The sequence below is a fragment of the Coturnix japonica genome, chromosome 22, assembly GCF_054131305.1.
Source record: "Coturnix japonica strain WE chromosome 22, WE-NBRP24, whole genome shotgun sequence".
Lineage (NCBI taxonomy): Eukaryota > Metazoa > Chordata > Aves > Galliformes > Phasianidae > Coturnix > Coturnix japonica.
The window spans coordinates 1654315-1673211 of NC_140684.1; the positions used below are offsets into that span (position 1 = coordinate 1654315).

At 47.2% G+C, this 18897-nt stretch overlaps 1 protein-coding gene across 1 annotated transcript; it reads right to left on the minus strand.

Annotated features, from left to right (window-relative positions):
* Positions 1–409: 409 nt before the first annotated feature.
* LOC146757366 (uncharacterized) lies at positions 410–6426 on the minus strand. Its single transcript, XM_085521639.1, has one exon. It carries the CDS (start codon positions 4946–4948, stop codon positions 3485–3487), a length of 1464 nt encoding a protein of 487 aa, XP_085377765.1. The 5' UTR covers positions 4949–6426; the 3' UTR covers positions 410–3484.
* Positions 6427–18897: the final 12471 nt, after the last annotated feature.

Consider the following 18897-nt stretch of genomic DNA (forward strand, 5'->3'; position numbering starts at 1 on the left):
CACAATGGAGTGTCTATGAGGCACCATGGGCCGCTATGGGGCACTATGGATTAGCTATGGGGTGCTATGGGGTCTCCTTGGGCCCCTATGGGTCACTATGGTGTGTCTATGGGCTCTATGGGGTATCTTTGTGTTCCTATGGGGCGCTATGGGTGACTATGGGGTCGCTATGGGTTTCTTTAGGGCACTATGGGTCTCAATGGGGTCTCTATGAGTCTGAATTTATCCTTATGGCTCCCAATGACTGTCTATGGGTCTCTATGTGTCCCTATGGGTCCCAGTGTCTCTCTATGTGTCCCTATGGGTCCCAGTGTCTCTCTATGGGTCCCAATGTCTTCCTATGGATCTCTATGGGTCCCAGTGTCTCTCTATGTCCCCCTGTGTCTCACTCCAATTTGTAGGAGGGAGGCAAGGTTCTTTGATATGTGTATACCCGGCGTGAGATTAAGAAGCAACGGTTCAAATGTTGGTCCAACCAGTTTATTAAAGACCTAGGTGTTTTTTTTAGGGAGACGGGGAAGGGAAGGTAGGCGATAGGGAAAGTAGGAAATGTAAGCAAGGAGTCTTTGCAGAGAGCAAAAGAGATAGTCACCACCATGGGTCCAGCGAGGTACACAGTAGGTCCGTTGATCTCAGGAATTCGTCTGATCACCGCGGGGGATGGGAGACAGCCAGGGAGCTCCGCAGCAAGCCGGTCCCGGGTTTCTTCCGACAAAGTTTTCCCCTCAGGGAATTCTCCATCAAAGGTGTCTTTGGGAGTTTGTCTCCTAAGTCCCCAGTTTAGCGAGGGCCTTTTATCCCCCATTTCGGTGGGAATTTTTCCTCTTCGAAGTTTGGGAATAGCAGCTCAGCATTTTTGGTGGAAATACCAAACTTCCAAACAAACAGGCAACCATTCTTCGAAAGATGATTTAAAACCAACTTTTGTGGCATTCCTGGCCCACAGATAAGCCAGCAAGGACGGGGAAGGAGGGTGTCTCTATTGCCGGACACAAGCGTTATCGCCTTCCGCATTGGTCCGCTCCTTCGAGCAGCACCCCTGAGAAAAGACTGCTCTTCCTGTTTCTGTTTACCCTTGCAATTGTAAGCAGAAACACTATGGCACATTGGCACCCACCATTCGCCCTCCAGGATACTTAACAGTTGTCAGTCAGTCTTATCATCAGGAAGGCCTCATGAAGCAAGCTTTGAGACAACAAAAGAAAATCAGTTCTGTCTTTCACACCACCCCGTGGCTCAAAGGTTGCTTGAAATTGATGCGCAAATGACCATTCACGGTGGTGAGGAAAGAAAGGAAAAAAAAAAGTAAGCATAAGGGAAAAGAGGGATAGGTGATATGGGGGAATTAAATGTTAACAATCATCATCATTCAATCTTGATTGATAATGCACTAACTAAACATGAAGTTACATGTAAGATCATAATTTTTTGAGTTGACATATACACACTGATTCCAGCTTTCATTTTAGAGAATTCTATAAATGGAAATTTCAAAGCTAATATATTATTACTTATCAACAACTATGAGGTGGCAAACCACCAAAAGAAGACAGAAGGAACACAATAGCGGTGAATGTGATAGGCAGTGCCTGCAGGGCGTCCCCTGCTTCAAAGTGCACTTTGCCTTTCTCACCCATCACAGATTCTCTCCTGTTTTAATTCTTGCTAGAGATTGCAAGGTTCTTTTCACATGTGCTCCACATCCGCATGGCCAGTGCATGATATAGAGCCCAGGTGGAACACCTGCTCTTAAAAGATAACAAACAACTATATTAGATCTCTCTACAATACAAACTACTCAGAAAAGTTATTTAGAGCTACAGTTACTTATTCCTATTGTTTGTTACTTGCTTTACCCATTGCTTCCTTTCTTTATTTAATTGGTAAACTTTTTCTTGTTGACCTACTCCTACTATTGTTACAAAAATCATCTAAGGGTAGTAATTCTTGATGCAGTACAGAGTGAGATGCACCCGTATCTACCAGAAAACAAACATCTTTACACTGCTATGTGCATGTTGCATTCAGTCCACTGGGGGCAAAACTCATCCTGAGATCTTCAGGTCCTGCTCTAGTGCAACTGCTATTATTCTTCCCAATTCTTTCATTACAATCCCTCTTTCTATACAATTTTCAAGCTCCATTCACATACCCTCAATTATACTTCTGTATCATTAACAGTTCTTATACCATCAAAGCAGTTTGTCCCATTCCCTTCAGAACCCACAGATCAAACAACACAGTTCTTCAGTTTCCACAACACCCTTAGTACCATATAACTTTCCTTTAGCAATCCATACCTACATATACCATAGACATTTAAAAATCACAAAGACAGTGACAATAACCAATAGTATCAAATAAACATGTAAAACAAATAAATAGGGGTATTTGTGTCAGCTGCTGTCCACTTGAGCATTTCCAAAGCAGTTCAATTGCTGTGAGATATAAAAACTAGTCTGGCAAGTTACAGTACTGTTATAGTTTACCGAACTTTTCACAGGACAGTGTGTGGGATACCCCACAGTATAAACCATAAGAGGGATAATCCCAGAAACATACACATCTCTTATCAAAACTTAGACATTTTCCAACAACCATGTTTTGTATGGAACTCCTGGACTGATGTGACACTGATAAACATCAGTGCAAAGGGTTTTAAAATAGATTTCATTTTTGACCACATCTAATAGATATTAGATAGGTCCCTTGGCTCATTTCCCAATTTGTTAGGAATTTGGAAACACTATGGAGGAGTTACATGCAAATCATAATCAGTTTGAGAAATAGGGGTAAAAGAAGGGATCAGAAGGAATGGTTATCACTGGGCAGAAAGTACCAGAAAGTCAGGATGACCTGAAAAAACTCTGAACCAAATTGTGAAGTTTTAACAGATCCAAGGACTGATATCAATCACAATCCACAACAACAAACAAAAGCATAATAGTATTGCAACCAAAATATGTAATAAGAGAGGTAAATTCAGAATTCTAGCACAATCACATCTTCAACTTTTCTGTCACAAAACACAAATGGTTAAAGTCAGCTATCAGTCATTCTGTTCAGTGAAGGTCCCACGGGGATCTTCTGTAAAATAAAACAAAACAACAACTTACCCTTTTGGGGCTTTGTTAATACAATTAAAAAATGAGAGAACAATCCATCGAGGAGTATATTTTACATTCCTTTTTCGGGGTGTCCTTAGCCTTCTAAGGATATTTGTTAAGGGATTTCATTAAGGTTAGGGAAACGCCTCATGTTAGCTGAGTCAGTCCACACAAGCTGGCCAGGGAGATAAGTGTTTCCCTAGCTTATCAGCAACTGGATCGTGACTCACAGGGGCAATTGGCAGGAGTGGGGAGGCCTTGGGACAGAAGGTGTTAAATCGAGGATCTCCTTTTGTTGTGAGCTTTCTAATAAACATCCACCCTTCACTGCCTTCCTCCCCCCACCTCCCTCTCATCTGGGGGAGGGGGCGAAAGCATCAGCTTTCCTTGAGCTTTTGTTCTGGCCACCAGTTAACTAATTTCTCTAACCTGATTGTGGGTAATCCATTCATCAGATCTCGTGGAACACCCTTTTGCCAGCCCAGTGTCCAGAGACGTTTATGATCAATATTTTGCCTACCCGTTCTTACTGGCAGTGAGACCCTTCCAGTTCCACTGAGCTTTGGACTAGGTAACCTAGGAGCAAGGGTGGTTGCTGCGAGCCTTACTTCCCCTGGCTCAGATTTACTGGAAGAAGCCACAGGCCCATATTTCCTTTCATAATTAATCAACTCTTGGGCAACCTCCCCCCATGTCCATACTTTATATCCCGACTGCAGATGGTTAGAGGTTACAACTCCTAATGCTGCCCGGGTTCTTTCTCCCTGAGGCACAGCCTGTACCTTTCCTTGCAGTTGTATGCCTATAGGTTTCAGTGATTCTGGAAGCCCCCTGATTAAAGGAGTCATCCGTTCAGGATCAACAGGTATCATCATAGGTGATTCATGATGTGGCTGCAGCTTTCTATCATACATCATTTGCAGACAAGCAGCTTTTTGAACACTTTCAACCAATTGATCAGCTGTCCCATTAATGGCAAGAGGGTCTCCCCTTTCTAAAGGGTTAAGACCACCTGCCCAATAGGCAGCCCTCTGTGTTAGGGACCAGGGAGCACGGTTGTTACCAGTAGTTAAAAATACCCCAGGCCCCCAATAACCTTCAGCTTCCTTTTCAGTTAACAGTATTTGGTTTCCACCAGTGAGACTAACCCTCCATACATACTCTGTCTCTGATTCCTTTGGAGAGCAGCTAAAATCTTTTTTCAGTTTTGCTAATTCAGTGGCAGAAAAGGGAATTTCTTTAACATTCATTTGAGGGTCCAGATCCTCACTGTTATCAAACGTATATTTAGTTTTTATCAAAGGACGCAATTGGGCTGGCGAGTCCTCTAATTTGCCAAGCCCTTCCTTTATTCCTTGTAGTTCCTTCTGAGGAAAAGTTTTTTCTTGAGGCAAATTATGGACAGCAGTATTGCTAGTATTCTTACATGTTAATAGTTCCTTAAAAGCCATTTGCAACAAGACTGTATTATGTTGCTCTCTTTGTAATTGTTCCTCAAGGTTCACTATTTGATTCTGCAGAGTTTTTACCAATTCTTGCATTACTTTAACTGATTCCTGTAATGCTTGTATGGTTTGGGTTTCTGCCGAATGCTTTTCATCTTGGAACTCCACGGCAGCTTTTAAAGCAGCACCGAGTACCACACAAATAAACGATTTTCCTTTCCCGGCTCGAGTATGAGCCTCATATTGTAAAACACGAATGCGGTTGGAAACACTCTGCAAGTTATACCAGTTTTGTCGTGCCCAATCCACCCCTGATAAAGAGGGCCGAGCACCATGCTTTTCTAAAAGGTCAAATAGCACATTTTCACTTTTCATAGTGGCAACAATTTCACTCATTTCTCAATACCCTAAAAGATACACACTAAGGGAAGAGAAGGTATGCTTAACTCCTTACCCCTCCCAAGGGAGACACGCACCTATCAAACAAATGCAAATGCTACAATCATTCCTCCCTTTCACAAAAGACCAAGAAGTCCAATCAACACTTACAAAGAAAGTGTAAACACCGAAATCGCTCCTGGCTACCCTGTCAGGCCAGAAAAACTTCAAGCTTAAAGCCACACAAGTTACAAAACACTTCTAGGTTTCTCAGAAAGGAATAAACTTCTTGGAGAAGCACAAACGTCAAAAAATTACTTCCTCACTTCCCCAAGAGGCGCACACACAAAACTTTCAAATTCCAAAATATGTTACAAGTTACTTAAACCACAAAAATGCGAAATAGTCTTCCCGAGAAGGCACACACGTATAAAACAAGAGCAAATAGTCAAAATTAATTCATACGTCCCCGAGAGGTAAACACATAAGGAGTAAAGTTTCAGAATATGGAGCGGTCTTCCTGGAGAGGTGCTCACATCTAAGTTACCAAAATTATCGGTCCTTGCAACTCCAGGAGGTACATACAGAAAAATTTTGGAGTTTTTGGAAGGACAACAGTCTCACGGCGGGCATCCTGCCGACTACGCCAATAAAAAATGTCTCGCTCCAATTTGTAGGAGGGAGGCAAGGTTCTTTGATATGTGTATACCCGGCGTGAGATTAAGAAGCAACGGTTCAAATGTTGGTCCAACCAGTTTATTAAAGACCTAGGTGTTTTTTTTTAGGGAGACGGGGAAGGGAAGGTAGGCGATAGGGAAAGTAGGAAATGTAAGCAAGGAGTCTTTGCAGAGAGCAAAAGAGATAGTCACCACCATGGGTCCAGCGAGGTACACAGTAGGTCCGTTGATCTCAGGAACTCGTCTGATCACCGCGGGGGATGGGAGACAGCCAGGGAGCTCCGCAGCAAGCCGGTCCCGGGGTTCTTCCGACAAAGTTTTCCCCTCAGGGATTTCTCCATCAAAGGTGTCTTTGGGAGTTTGTCTCCTAAGTCCCCAGTTTAGCGAGGGCCTTTTATCCCCCATTTCGGTGGGAATTTTTCCTCTTCGAAGTTTGGGAATAGCAGCTCAGCATTTTTGGTGGAAATACCAAACTTCCAAACAAACAAGCAACCATTCTTCGAAAGATGATTAAAAACCAACTTTTGTGGCATTCCTGGCCCACAGATAAGCCAGCAAGGACGGGGGAGGAGGGTGTCTCTATTGCCGGACACAAGCGTTATCGCCTTCCGCAGTGGTCCGCTCCTTCGAGCAGCACCCCTGAGAAAGACTGCTCTTCCTGTTTCTGTTTACCCTTGCAATTGTAAGCAGAAACACTATGGCACATTGGCACCCACCATTCGCCCTCCAGGATACTTAACAGTTGTCAGTCAGTCTTATCATCAGGAAGGCCTCATGAAGCAAGCTTTGAGACAACAAAAGAAAACCAGTTCTGTCTTTCACACCCTGTCTAGGTGGTAACTCTACAGATGGTAACAAAGATGGTAACAAATGTACAGAGGTTCTAAGCGAGAGAGAAACTCACCAGTGGTGATGCCTTCGCTGAGGAAGCTGGGGCGGTCTTCACTGCAGAGCGATGTCCAAGAGATGCTGCCTCACAGAATCACAGAATTCTCAAGGTTGGAAAAGGGCTGCCAGCTTTTGTAGGAGAATAGCATGGGAGACAGTTGTGAAGGCTTTGCTGAAGTCCAAGTAGAGCACATCAACAGCCTTTCTTTCTTTCCTTCATCCATCAGATGGGTCACAGGATCGTAGAAGGAGATCAGATTGGTCAAGCAGGAGCTGCCCTTCACGAACCCATGCTGGCTAGGTCTGATCTCCTGCTCATCCCACACCTGCCACATCTGTCATCTCCCTCAAGACAATTCGTTCCATTCCCTTCCCTGGCACCGAGGTCAGGCTAACAGGCCTGGAGTTGCCCGGATCCTCCTGACAACCTTGCTTGGAAATGGGAGTCACGTTGGCAAGCCTCCAGTCTTCTGGGACCTCACCCGGTAACAGGGAGCTCGGAAAGATAATGGAAAGCGGCTCGAGTGAGGGTCAGCCCTTAAATGAGGTCTCAGAGGAGGTGGAGTCGAGCTCCAGCCCTCCCGGGAGCACAGCTCCATTACTCTCACCTGTGCTCCCGCAGCTGACCCCACACTTGCCTCAGCTGATTAATCAGAGGTTCAGGCTGTGATTACCAATCTCCCACACAGCCCCTGTGGGTCCCAATGTTTCCCTATGGGTCTCTAGCTGTCCCTATAGGTCTCTATGGGGTTATTATGCCTCTAAATGGGTCCCTATGTGTCTCTATGTCTCTCTATGGGGTCCCAATGTGTCCTAATGTCCTCCTGTAGATATCTATGTCCCCCTATGTGTCCCAGTGTCTCCCTATGGGTCACTATGTCTCCCAATCCCCCCTATGGGTTGCTATGTGCCTCTATGGCTCTCTATAGGGTCTCTTATGTGTATCTCTGGGCCCAAATATCTTCCTATGGGTATCTATATGTTTCAATGTGGTCCCTATGTGCCTCTATGGGGTCTCTTATGGGTCTCAGCGGGGTCTCTATGTGTCTCTATGGGTCTCACTGTCCCCCACTGTAATCCATGGGGTCCCCATGTGTCCCAATGTTTCCCTGTGGGTCCCAGTGTCTCCCTATGGTGTGGAGAGTGTTTATGCAGAATGGCTTCGTGAGAAAGGGCATGATGAAACTCCATTAGTTAAATTGTAAAAGAAGGTACGTGACTGGCGGCAGCAGCTGAGGAGAAATCAGGATGTGAAGGACAGAATATGTAGCTAAAGATAGAATATGTAGCTAGAGGCAAGGACGGCCTAAGGGAAAAACAAGATGTGTAGCTGTGAAGAAAAAGTAACTATAAGGCTAACCACAAAGGTCAGATGAAGTAATATGTAACCCACCAATCCTGAGCTTTACTTTTGCAATATGCATGAGCTTATTACTGACTGTATAAATAAGATGCTGTTACACCTAATAAACGAGATCTGTTGACCATTATATTATGAGACTCATCTCCCGCGGTTACTTCCAACAAATGGTGACCCTCGACGTGATACTTGCCAAGGGAAATAAAAGGGCTGCCATGAGCGTAGAACTGCGCTGGGTTCGGGTCCCGCAGCTAGACGGACGACAAAAAGAGCTGAACTCGGTGCTCTGCGTCTCGAGTGACCACGACAGGTGGGCTCGACCGATACGTGCTGGTGAAGCCTGGAGGTCTGCAACGACGTCGACGAAAACATGGATAGGCAAGCAGCATATAATTTATTTACCGCTTTTCTTAGGCAGAGGCAATTTAAAGCTATAGACTTGCAAAAGGAACTCCCCAAGTTATTAGCGTATGGGTATGCTAAAGGGTTATTTCAGAATCCTCATTTAGTGCAGGATCTTGCTGAATGGCATAAATTTGGAGATGTAATTTTTCAGGGAATGATGGATGGGGAGAAAATGGCTAAAAAATGCAGGAAGTGGTGGCGTGTGGTTTATAATGATTTGCTGCAATCACCCACATGGAAGTGCTGGATCAGCCTGGGGGAGTGTGCCAGGATGGGGAGGGCTCCCATAGGGCCCAATGCAGCCCCCCGCCCTCACCTGTCACTAAAAATGTTATTATTATTAATAGTAATGGTAGCAATAATGAGGCGAGAAGAGCTGCAGCTGTGCCCGGGGAGGAATAAGAATTATAATGAATGGTCAGATTGCCCGGGGCCCCCTGCAGTGTCCACCGTAAAGTTGCCGCCGGCCGCCGAGCCTGCGTTGCCGGCGGCTGCGGAGCCGAGTGCCCCGTCTCCGTCTCCCGGCACGTCTGCATCAGACGAGCCGCCTGCATCGACCATGGCGCTACAGCCGGCCCCCTCGACCCCCCTTTGCAATGAGCCGCTCCCTGGGGCACAGAGTGACCTGGCGGAGGCCGTCGCGCGGGAGCGGGGGGGGGCTTGGGCTGCGCTGGCGCGGGCTTGTTTAGAGGCGGGAGACGGTGAGGGGTTGGAAGCGGTGTCACAGATGGTGCTGCCGGGGGGGTATTCACCTAATGCTGCAGGCGGGACACAGGCTGCTATCAGTGCTTTAGATTGGAGGTTGTTGTCACTATTGCGGTCTATGGTCAGTCAGTATGGAGTAAAAAGTGAGCCAGCGAGACAGATACTGGATTATATCTGGAGTACTCAGGTTTTGTTGCCATCTGATTGTCGGGCTATAGCTAGGTTGATTTTTTCGTAGCACCAACAACTGCTATTTAATGCTTATTGGGAAGAGATGTGCCAACAGAGCGTTGTGATAGTTAAGCAGCCCGGAGATCCCTTGTATAATGTCACCGTTGAAGAACTTTTAGGGGTGGGTCCTTTCATCCGGACGGAGGCCCAGGCCTTATTAGGACCAGTTAAATGTAGAGAGTCAATGTATCTGGCCAGGCAGGCTATGAATAAGATCAAGGCACCAGGTGGGCTGTCGTCTTATATGGGAATCCAGCAGGGAAGAAATGAGGATTTTGGAGTGTTTCTAGATAAGGTAGCTGGAGCCATAGAGAAGGCTGGAGTACCAGAGTACATGAGGGAAATAATGCTAAAACATTGTGCACTTCAGAATTGTAATGCTACAGCTCCTGGCATTCTAAGTACTTTGAGGAGTAACTGGACAATAGAGGAGGCGTTAGACAGATTATCGAGTGTGCCCACGGGGGCTCAGGCTTTCATAGTTGAGGCTATTAAAGAGCTAGGGGCAGGATTAAAGGCACAGGCTGAGGCTTCCCAGAATCAAGTGTTAGCAGCTCTTGCACCCTTACAAGCGTCTGCGGTAACCAGTGCAGGCCCAAGCACCTCTGTTAAATGTTTCCGGTGTGGCGTTAAGGGACATTTGCGACGGAATTGCCAAGCTGTCGGTGTGTGGTGCCAGAACTGCCGCTCGGACAACCACAACACCGTCACCTGCCGACGCCGGTCGGGAAACCTCCAGCCCAGCGCGAGAAAGAACAGCGGCCGCGCTCCGACACAACCAGCCGTTCCCAGCCAGCGGCCGCCTGCCGCCCCCCCCACGTCGCTCGCCGCGTTGTCGGTCTCTACGGCCCCCCCGCCCTTCAGTCCGCCTACGTCGCTCGTCGCGCCCCCGCCCTCTGCTCCGCCCACGTCGTTCTCTGCGCCTCGCCATGCCGCCCCCCCCTCGTTGTGCGCGGCTGCGTCTGTGCAGCCCGCGTGTAACGTGGTTAAAGACACGGACGGACCGAAACCAGGGGATCGTTGTGACCCCGGTCCAGTAGATCCAGAAAGAGAATCGGACGCATTTCCTCCTGATGATAATTTGAAGGAAGCAGGAATGACAGATTTCCCTACAGCATACTGTGATGTCTTAGAGCAGTGCAGAAAAGAAGCAATATTAAGAGGTGATGCTGACACGTTGCACACCTTTCCTAATCAGGTCCCCCGTTGGGAATCCCTGCCTTATGAGGCAGTGAAGGAGCTAAGGGAGTCAGCGAGAACATACAGAATTCATTCAGCCTTTACATACAATCTTTTGGTTGCAAACGGTGACAGTTACGCTATGACCCCTCACGACTGGAAAATTGTGTTAAGAATGATCCTCTCTGCTACGCAGTACACCGTGTTTATGACTGAATACCGGCTACATAATTTGACTGATACCTCTTTGCCTCAAATTGGGACAAATCCATGTGGCACAGCACCTCTTCAACTGTGTCAGACAAATGTCACTCACGTTCCTGAATTTGGCTGTCTAAAATATGCACATGTAACAATAGATACTCATTCTTCTTACGTATTTGCCACAGCACATACAGGTGAACACAGTCATGACACCCGTAAACACTGGTTATCTGCTTATGCTGCTATGGGAATCCCACATACTACAAAAACAGATAATGGGCCTGCGTATACCTCTAAGGCCACTCGAACTTTCCTCCAAGAAGGGTGTGTTAAACATACTACAGCCATTGCTCATTCTCCCACTGGACAAGCTATCACTGAGCACATTTATCAAACATTGAAATCCATTCTTATTATTCTTAAACAAAAAAGGGGGAATATGGGAGACACACTACAAGAAATATTATGCAAGGTTTTGCTTGTTTTGCTTGTGCTGAATTTTTTGAAAATATTATGTAAGGTTTTGCTTGTTTTGCTTGTGCTGAAGTTTTTGAATCGTGTTCATAGAGATACAGCTTATGTGGATTGTCATTTTGAGGCTTCCACAGTGTTAAAGGAACAGCCTATGGTTAATGTTTGGAATATGGCCACAGGACTTTGGGACAGTCCCCTACCACTGACAACTTGGGGTCGTGAATATGCTCGTATTTCCACAGGGACTGGCCCTATGTGGGTTCCAGCATGATATGCTCAGTCTCATCTGAAGGCAGAAAATAGCATCCAGCCTTTATAGTAATTGTAATTGTGTGTTTCTTACTTAGTGGTATTCCTTTGTAACTTGCTGTGTTATAGATAATATTAGTAATAGTTTGACATAGTGTGTGATTTTCTGTTTTACCAATGCAGTCTCAAGATTTAGAGTTTAAGGCATTAGCTAGGATGTTGTGTGCTTCTTCTATTTTAGTAATAGATCAGATGTGTATTAAACAGGATTTGATTAAACAGGATTTTTCCGGCGAAAGGCTGCTGCCAGAAATACTGAGGAGGCCAAGACAAGGGTCCCGATCTCACAGAAACGGGAGGCAGCAACCAAGAAGACTGCAGAGACCCAGACTGAGGTCCTGCACATGCCTTATAGGAAGGCTGCTGCCAGAATGTCTGAGGAAACTCAGACTGAGCCCCCAACCCAAGATGCTGGTGTGCAGGTCTCTGGCTGTACTGAGTGCCAGAGCCTGGCCCTTGCAGTGCTGGGTGAGGGAGGCAGTGATTGTGTTCACTGCGACCAGGTGAACTACTTGCTCAGCCTCGTAGTTGACCTGAAGGAGGAAGTGGAGAGGCTGAGGACTATAAAACAGTGTGAGAGGGAGATTGACTGGTGGTGTCAGTCCCTCTCAGCCTCAAGTTCTCAGCACACAGTCGAGGCTCCTAATGGAGCATGTCAGCCCCTGCCACCTCACAAACAGGTGGTAAAGGGGAACCAGCCAGCTGGCAACACTGCAGCCGGCCCCCTGTCCTCTCTTCCCCCCAGCAGTAATTTGAGAAGGGAGGAGAAGTGGAAACGGGTACCTGCTCGACGGAAGGGGCATCCTCCATCACGACCATCCCCGGCTCCCCAGGTGCCTCTGCGAAACCGGTTTGAGGCCCTGGAACTTGAGGGGGGGACTAGTGAGAGTGTGGAAACAGGTGCACCCATGAGGTTGCCTCAGGTGAAGCGGTCACCCCGAAGCCTCAAGACTGCTTCTACACGTAAGGACAGAAGGGTGATTGTTGTACGTGACTCCCTTCTGCAAGGAACAGAAGGCCCTATATGCCGGCCTGACCCTACCCGCAGAGAAGTGTGCTGCCTTCCTGGGGCACGGGTCAGGGACATTTCAAAGAAAATTTCTAGATTGATTCATCCTTCAGACTACTACCCACTTTTAATAATTCAGGCTGGCAGTGAGGAAGTTGGCAAGCAAAGCCTGAGGTCCATCAAGAAAGACTTCAGGGGAATGGGGCGAATACTTGAAGGAGCTGGGGTGCAGGTGATCTTTTCTTCTATGCCCGTGGTGTCAGGAAAAGATACAGGGAGGATCCAAAAAACCCATCTCTTAAACAGATGCTTAAGAGCTGGTGCAGACACAAGAATTTCGGCTATTTTGACCATGGGGCAATCTACACTGCACCTGGAATGATGGCTGCTGATGCAAGCAGCCTGTCCCTGAGGGGTAAGAGGGTATTAGCTGAAGAATTAGCGGGACTCATTGATAGGTCTTTAAACTAGGAACGAAAGGGGAAGGGGGCAGAATAAGGGCTACTGGGGTTGAACGGTGCATTCGAGGGATTGTACCAAACTCTGTGGGCAAAGATTGCAGAGTGCAAAAGGAGGGAGTAGGGCAGGGGGATGCTGGGGATGCTGCTGTTCTAGCGGATCCTGGATCGCTTATGAAGGTGGTGAGACGAACAGCCCGGCTGAAGTGCCTTTATACTAATGCACGGAGCCTGAGTAACAAGCAGGAGGAACTGGAAACTGTGATGCACTCTGAAAATTATGACATTGTTGCTATCACAGAAACATGGTGGGATGACTCCCACAATTGGGATACTACCATCGATGGCTATAGGCTCTTTAGGAGAGATAGGCGAGGTAGGAAGGGTGGGGGAGTCGCCCTTTATGTCAGAGATTGGATAAACTGTGAGGAGCTCCCCATGAGAAACAGTCAAGAACAGGTTGAGAGCCTGTGGGTTAGGATTAGAGATGGGACTAATAAAGGTCAGCTGGTATTAGGGGTATACTACAGGCCACCTGATCAAGGGGAGGCTGCTGATGAGGCTTTCTTGCTCCAGATGCGTGAGGCGTCTGGCTCACGGGCTCTTGTCCTGGTGGGGGACTTCAACCATCCTGACATCTGTTGGGAAAACCACACGGTGAGCTGCAAGAGCTCCAGAAGGCTCTTGGAATCCATTGAAGATAGCTTTCTGGTTCAGGTATTGGACAGACCGACCAGAGGTCAAGCGTTGCTGGACCTGCTGCTCACCAACGCTGAGGAGATCATCAAAGGCGTCAAGGTTGGAGGCTGCCTGGGCTCCAGCGATCATGCCCTGGTTGAGTTTGTGATCTCAAGCGACGTGGGCCTGGCAAAGAGCAGGACCAGGATGCTCAACTTTAGAAGAGCAGACTTCAAGCTACTCAATGGAATGCTGGCCAAGATCCCCTGGCGCGCTGCCCTCAAAGATAAGGACGTTGAGGAGAGCTGGCTACTGTTCAAGGATGCCCTCCTGGCAGAACAAGAGGTCTCCATTCCCCTGATTAAGAAAGTGGGCAGGACAGGTAGAAAACCGGCATGGCTCAGCAAGGACCTGCTAAGAGAACTGAGGGTGAAGAAAGGGGTGTACAAGCTCTGGAAACAAGGCTGTGTCACCCGGGAAGAATACAGGGATGCCGTCCGAACTTGCAGATGTGGGATCAAGAAAGCCAAGGCGCAGGCAGAACTGAACTTGGCGAGGGATGTGAAAAACAATAAGAAAACCTTCTACAGGTACATTGGCCAGAAGAGACAGGCCAAAATGGGCGTACCTACTCTGGTAAATTTAAAAGGAGAAATGGCTTCAACAGATGAAGAGAAAGCTGAGGTGCTGAATGAGTTCTTCACCTCGGTCTTCACTGGTGGCCAGGATTCTAGTCTTTTTCACGTCCCTAAGTCTTGCACCCTCATACCTCCATGTGGGGACCAAGGAGGTAAATCCCTCCCCACTGTAAGGGTAGAGCAAGTCCGAGAGTGCCTCCTTAGACTGAATGAGTATAAGTCTATGGGGCCAGATGGCATGCATCCCAGGGTCCTGAAGGAGCTGGCTGAGGTGGTTGCTGAGCTGCTCTCCATCATATTTGAGAAGTCGTGGCTGTCAGGTGAGGTCCCGGATGATTGGAGGAAGGGTCACGTCACTCCCATTTACAAGAAGGGGAGCAGGGACGACCCGGGTAACTACAGGCCGATGAGTCTCACCTCTGTGCCTGGGAAGATTATGGAACAGATCCTCCTGGACAAAATGCTTGATCGCATAAAGAACAAGCATGTGATCCGAGACAGCCAGCGTGGCTTCACCAGGGGAAGGTCATGCTTAACTAATCTTGTGGCCTTCTATGATGGAGTGACGGCGTTGGTGGATGAAGGGAAGGCGACCGATGTCATTTACCTGGACCTGAGCAAGGCCTTTGACATGGTCCCCCATCACATCCTCATCTCCAAATTGGAGGGAGGTGGATTTGATGGGTGGACAACTAGATGGATAAGCAATTGGTTGAAAGGCCGCAGACACAGGGTGGTGGTCAATGGCTCTATGTCCAGGTGGAGGCCGGTAACGAGCGGCGTCCCTCAAGGGTCTGTCTTGGGACTGGTGCTCTTTAACATCTTTATTAATGACATCGATGAGGGAATGGAGTGCACCCTCAGCAAGTTTGCTGATGACACCAAGCTGAGTGGTGCAGTCGATACGGTGGAGGGAACAGATGCCATTCAGAGGGACCTTGACAGGCTGGAAAGCTGGGCTCGGGTGTACCTAATGAGGTTCAACACGGCAAAGTGCAAGGTTTTGCACTTGGGTCGGAAGAACCCCAGGCACCTGTACAGGCTGGGAGGAGTTGTCCTTGAGAGCAGCTCGGCTGAAAAAGACCTAGGGGTCCTGATAGATGAGAAACTTAACATGAGCCAGCAGTGCGCTCTGGCAGCCCGGAAAGCAAATGGGATCCTGGGCTCCATCAGGAGAGGGGTGGTCAGCAGGGATAGGGAGGTGATCGTCCCTCTCTACTCTGCTCTTGTGAGGCCCCATCTGGAGTACTGTGTCCAGGTGTGGAGCCCTCAGTACAAAAAAGATATGGAGATTTTGGAAAGGGTCCAGAGGAGGGCCACAAAGATGATCAGGGGGCTGGAGCACCTCCCCTATGAGGACAGGCTGAGGGAGTTGGGTTTGTTCAGCCTGGAGAAGAGAAGGTTGCGGGGTGACCTCATTGCAGCCTTTCAGTACCTGAAGGGAACTTACTCCCAGGAGGGGAGTAAACTCTTCGAAAGGGCTGATAATAGCAGGACTAGGGGAAATGGTTTTAACTTGAAGGAGGGAAGATTTAGGTTGGATGTTAGGGGAAAGTTCTTTACTAGAAGGGTGGTTAGGTCCTGGAACAGGCTGCCCAGTGAGGTTGTGGATGCCCCGTCCTTGGAGGTGTTCAAGACCAGGTTGGACAGGGCCCTGGGCAACCTGATCTAGTAAATGTGTATGTTTGGTGGCCCTGCTAGGCAGGGGGGTTGGAACTACATGATCCTTAAGGTCCCTTCCAACCCAGGTAATTCTGTGATTCTGTGATTCTGTGATGTAATCAATGCTAGAATCTACCAGAATAGCTCTTTCAATGTTTTAGTACTGTTTGGTTATGATGTTATTAGCCTATTAATTAGCTTTTCTTAATTTGCAAAGACAAAACATGGAAAGGAATCCCAGTCAAAGAGAAGACCCTGTATCATAGAATAGATACCTCTCTTACATCCAACTAATTGGGATTTTTAAAATATAACCATGCATCATTTTAGACAAAAGTGCACGCTAATAGAACTAAATTTGATAGTTTATTCTGTTTTCCAAGCAGGTGTTCCACTTGGGCTCTGTATCACACACTGGCCATGCGGATATGGTGTACAACTGGAAGAAATCCTTCAGACCCTGAATGCAGGAGAGAATCTGTGATGGGTGAGAGAGGAAATGTGCACCTTGAAGCAGGGGACGGCCTGCTGGCACTACCTGTCGCATCCACCACCAACATGGCTTGCTGTTTCTTAAGGGTCAGTAAGTATTAATGCCCCTAGTGATACTCTAGTACATTTGTCCTCTAAACTTGGTTCTATTTGACATGCTATTCCATTAAATTGTGCGATCATTAATCAATTATTAGCCCAGATAACTCAGTTGGTAGAGCATGGTTATGAGCATCCTAAAAGCATTTATTGCACAAATTTTAGTGGTCATTAAAAATCAATGTATCAGAGTATATGAAAATTGAAGAATTTTCCAAATCAGCTACAGATTAACACAATGGGACCCTCACGGATTTATTTTCAGGTTGCAGAAACTTAGGTTGCAGTACAAACATATTTGTTCTTTTTAGTGGGTTTAACAGTAATGTTGTTATGTTGTATTTGACTTGTCTCTTTTTTCACTTTTAGAGTATTGTCAATCGAGGCTTTGATTGAGTTATAATACTTATGTTATTAATTTAAGTAGTGTTGTTACTCTATAGGCAGTATCTTGAAATTGTTGTAATACAAGAAGAATTCTACGGAGCAGCAGCCATGGATCGAGATGAGGAGTTCAAAGAGCAGCTACGGAGCAGGATAAAACTACATGAGAACTGATTGAACAAATGAACTGAACTGCTTGTTAAATATGATTAATCAGTCGTTAAATCAAACCCTTTTTCAGCCAGAAAGAAAACAGGGGAAATGTAGAGAGTGTTTTTTACAGCTAGTTAGCTGAGAAGGGTCGTAAACACGGTGCAGTTTATCAAGCAGCCATACCACTTGCAAGGACAGCGAGAACAACAAGATGCCCAGGGATGGTGAGGAACTAGCCATGGTTCTGGGAACTCAGCAAGGGAGTAGCTTTCAGTTGATAACAACAAGCTGTTAAGATACTCAGGGATGGTATGTAATTGGGAACCAATGATGAGCTCCACTTTTGCAATATGTATGAGCTAATTATCCGTATTATAAAGGTACATGCAGCCAAGGAATAAACGAGAATAGCTGATCATATGTCAATGACAGGTGTGGTCGTTTGCTTTTCTCCCGCCGTTCTGCAACAGTGGTGTCTCCGGTGGTCAGTACGGGGGCCCATATTGTTTAATATTTTTATTGATGACCTAGATGAGGAGATTGAGTGTACCCTCAGTAAGTTTGCAGATGACACCCAGTTGGAGGTGGTCTCAATCTGCCGGAGGGTAGGGAGGCCCTTCAGAGGGGTCTAGATAAGCTGGATCACTGGGCTGAGGTGAATGGGATGAGGTTCAACAAGGCCAAGTGCTGGGTCTGGCACTTTGGCCACAATAACCCCATGCAGCGCTATAGGCTTGGAGCAGAGTAGCTGGATGGCTGTGAAGAGGAAAGGGACCTGGGGGTGTTGGTCGATGCTCAACTGAACATGAGCTGACAGTGTGCCCAGGTGGCCAAGAAGGCCAACAGCATCCTGGCCTGTATAAGAAATATTGTGGCCAGCAGGAGCAGAGAGGTGATCATCCCTCTGTCCTCAGCACTGGTCAGGCCACATCTTGAGTACTGTGTTCAGTTTTGGGCTCCTCACTACAAGAAAGACATTGATGCGCTGGAGCGTGTTCAGAGAAGGGCAACAAAACTGGTGAGGGGTCTGGAGCGCAAGTCTTATAAGGAGAGGCAGAGGGAGCTGGAATTGTTCAGTCTGGAGAAGAGGAGGCTCAAGGGGAGACCTCATTGCACTCTACAACTTCCTGAAGGGAGGTTATGATAGGACGGGCCAGGCAACAAACAGGACAAGAGGAAATGGCCACAAGTTGTATCAGATGAGGTTTAGACTGGACATAAGAAGGAACTTTTTCTCTCAGAGAGCGGTCAGGCACTGGAATGGCTGCCCAGGGAGGTGGTGGAGTTGCCATCCTGGCAGTGTTCGAGAGACATCTGGATAGGGAGAAAGGAGATATGGTTTAGTGGTTTTCTGTAGGTATGATAAAGGGTGGTTGGACGGACTAGATGACGGTGTAGATTCTTTCCAACCTTGTGATTCTATGATTCTATTAATCTCAGCAGAAATAGTTGTGCTAAGAGTGTGAGATTAAGGAAACATCCCTATCAGGACAAAAGTCTTAGTATGGCAGGTTTAGTTATGGCACGCTGACTAGAAGAAGAGAAATGATTATTACCTTGAACTTTTGTCTTTCTGTCTCTCTCATCATGTAAATCTGAGGATGACCAAAGCCTGTTGCCCTGAGCTTTGCTGAAACCATCAAAATGGTTGCTCAGAGGTATTGCACCTGCACATAGCATAGGAGAACTCTGTAACCTAAGTGCCAAGGAAAAATGAAAGGGGAACTGTCAACATTCACCACCTCCTGTAAAGTGATGGTCATTGGCAAATGTGGGAGTATTGCCCATTGGACAACAGCCATGGTGCTTAAAGCCAAAGCCACAGACAGACGGGCTGAAAAAGGCCCTGGAGACTAAAGGCACAGCTTGAAAAGCTTGAAACAGTCCAGGGCCTTGAAGCCATGGCCACAGTTGAGAGAGGCCGGCACCAGCCTGAGAGCCTGAAGATGCAGACACAGCCGG

What these genes read in the sequence shown, in the direction of transcription:
- LOC146757366 (XM_085521639.1), bottom strand. Translation starts at nt 4,948, where the DNA reads ATGAGTGAAATTGTTGCCACTATGAAAAGTGAAAATGTGCTATTTGAC.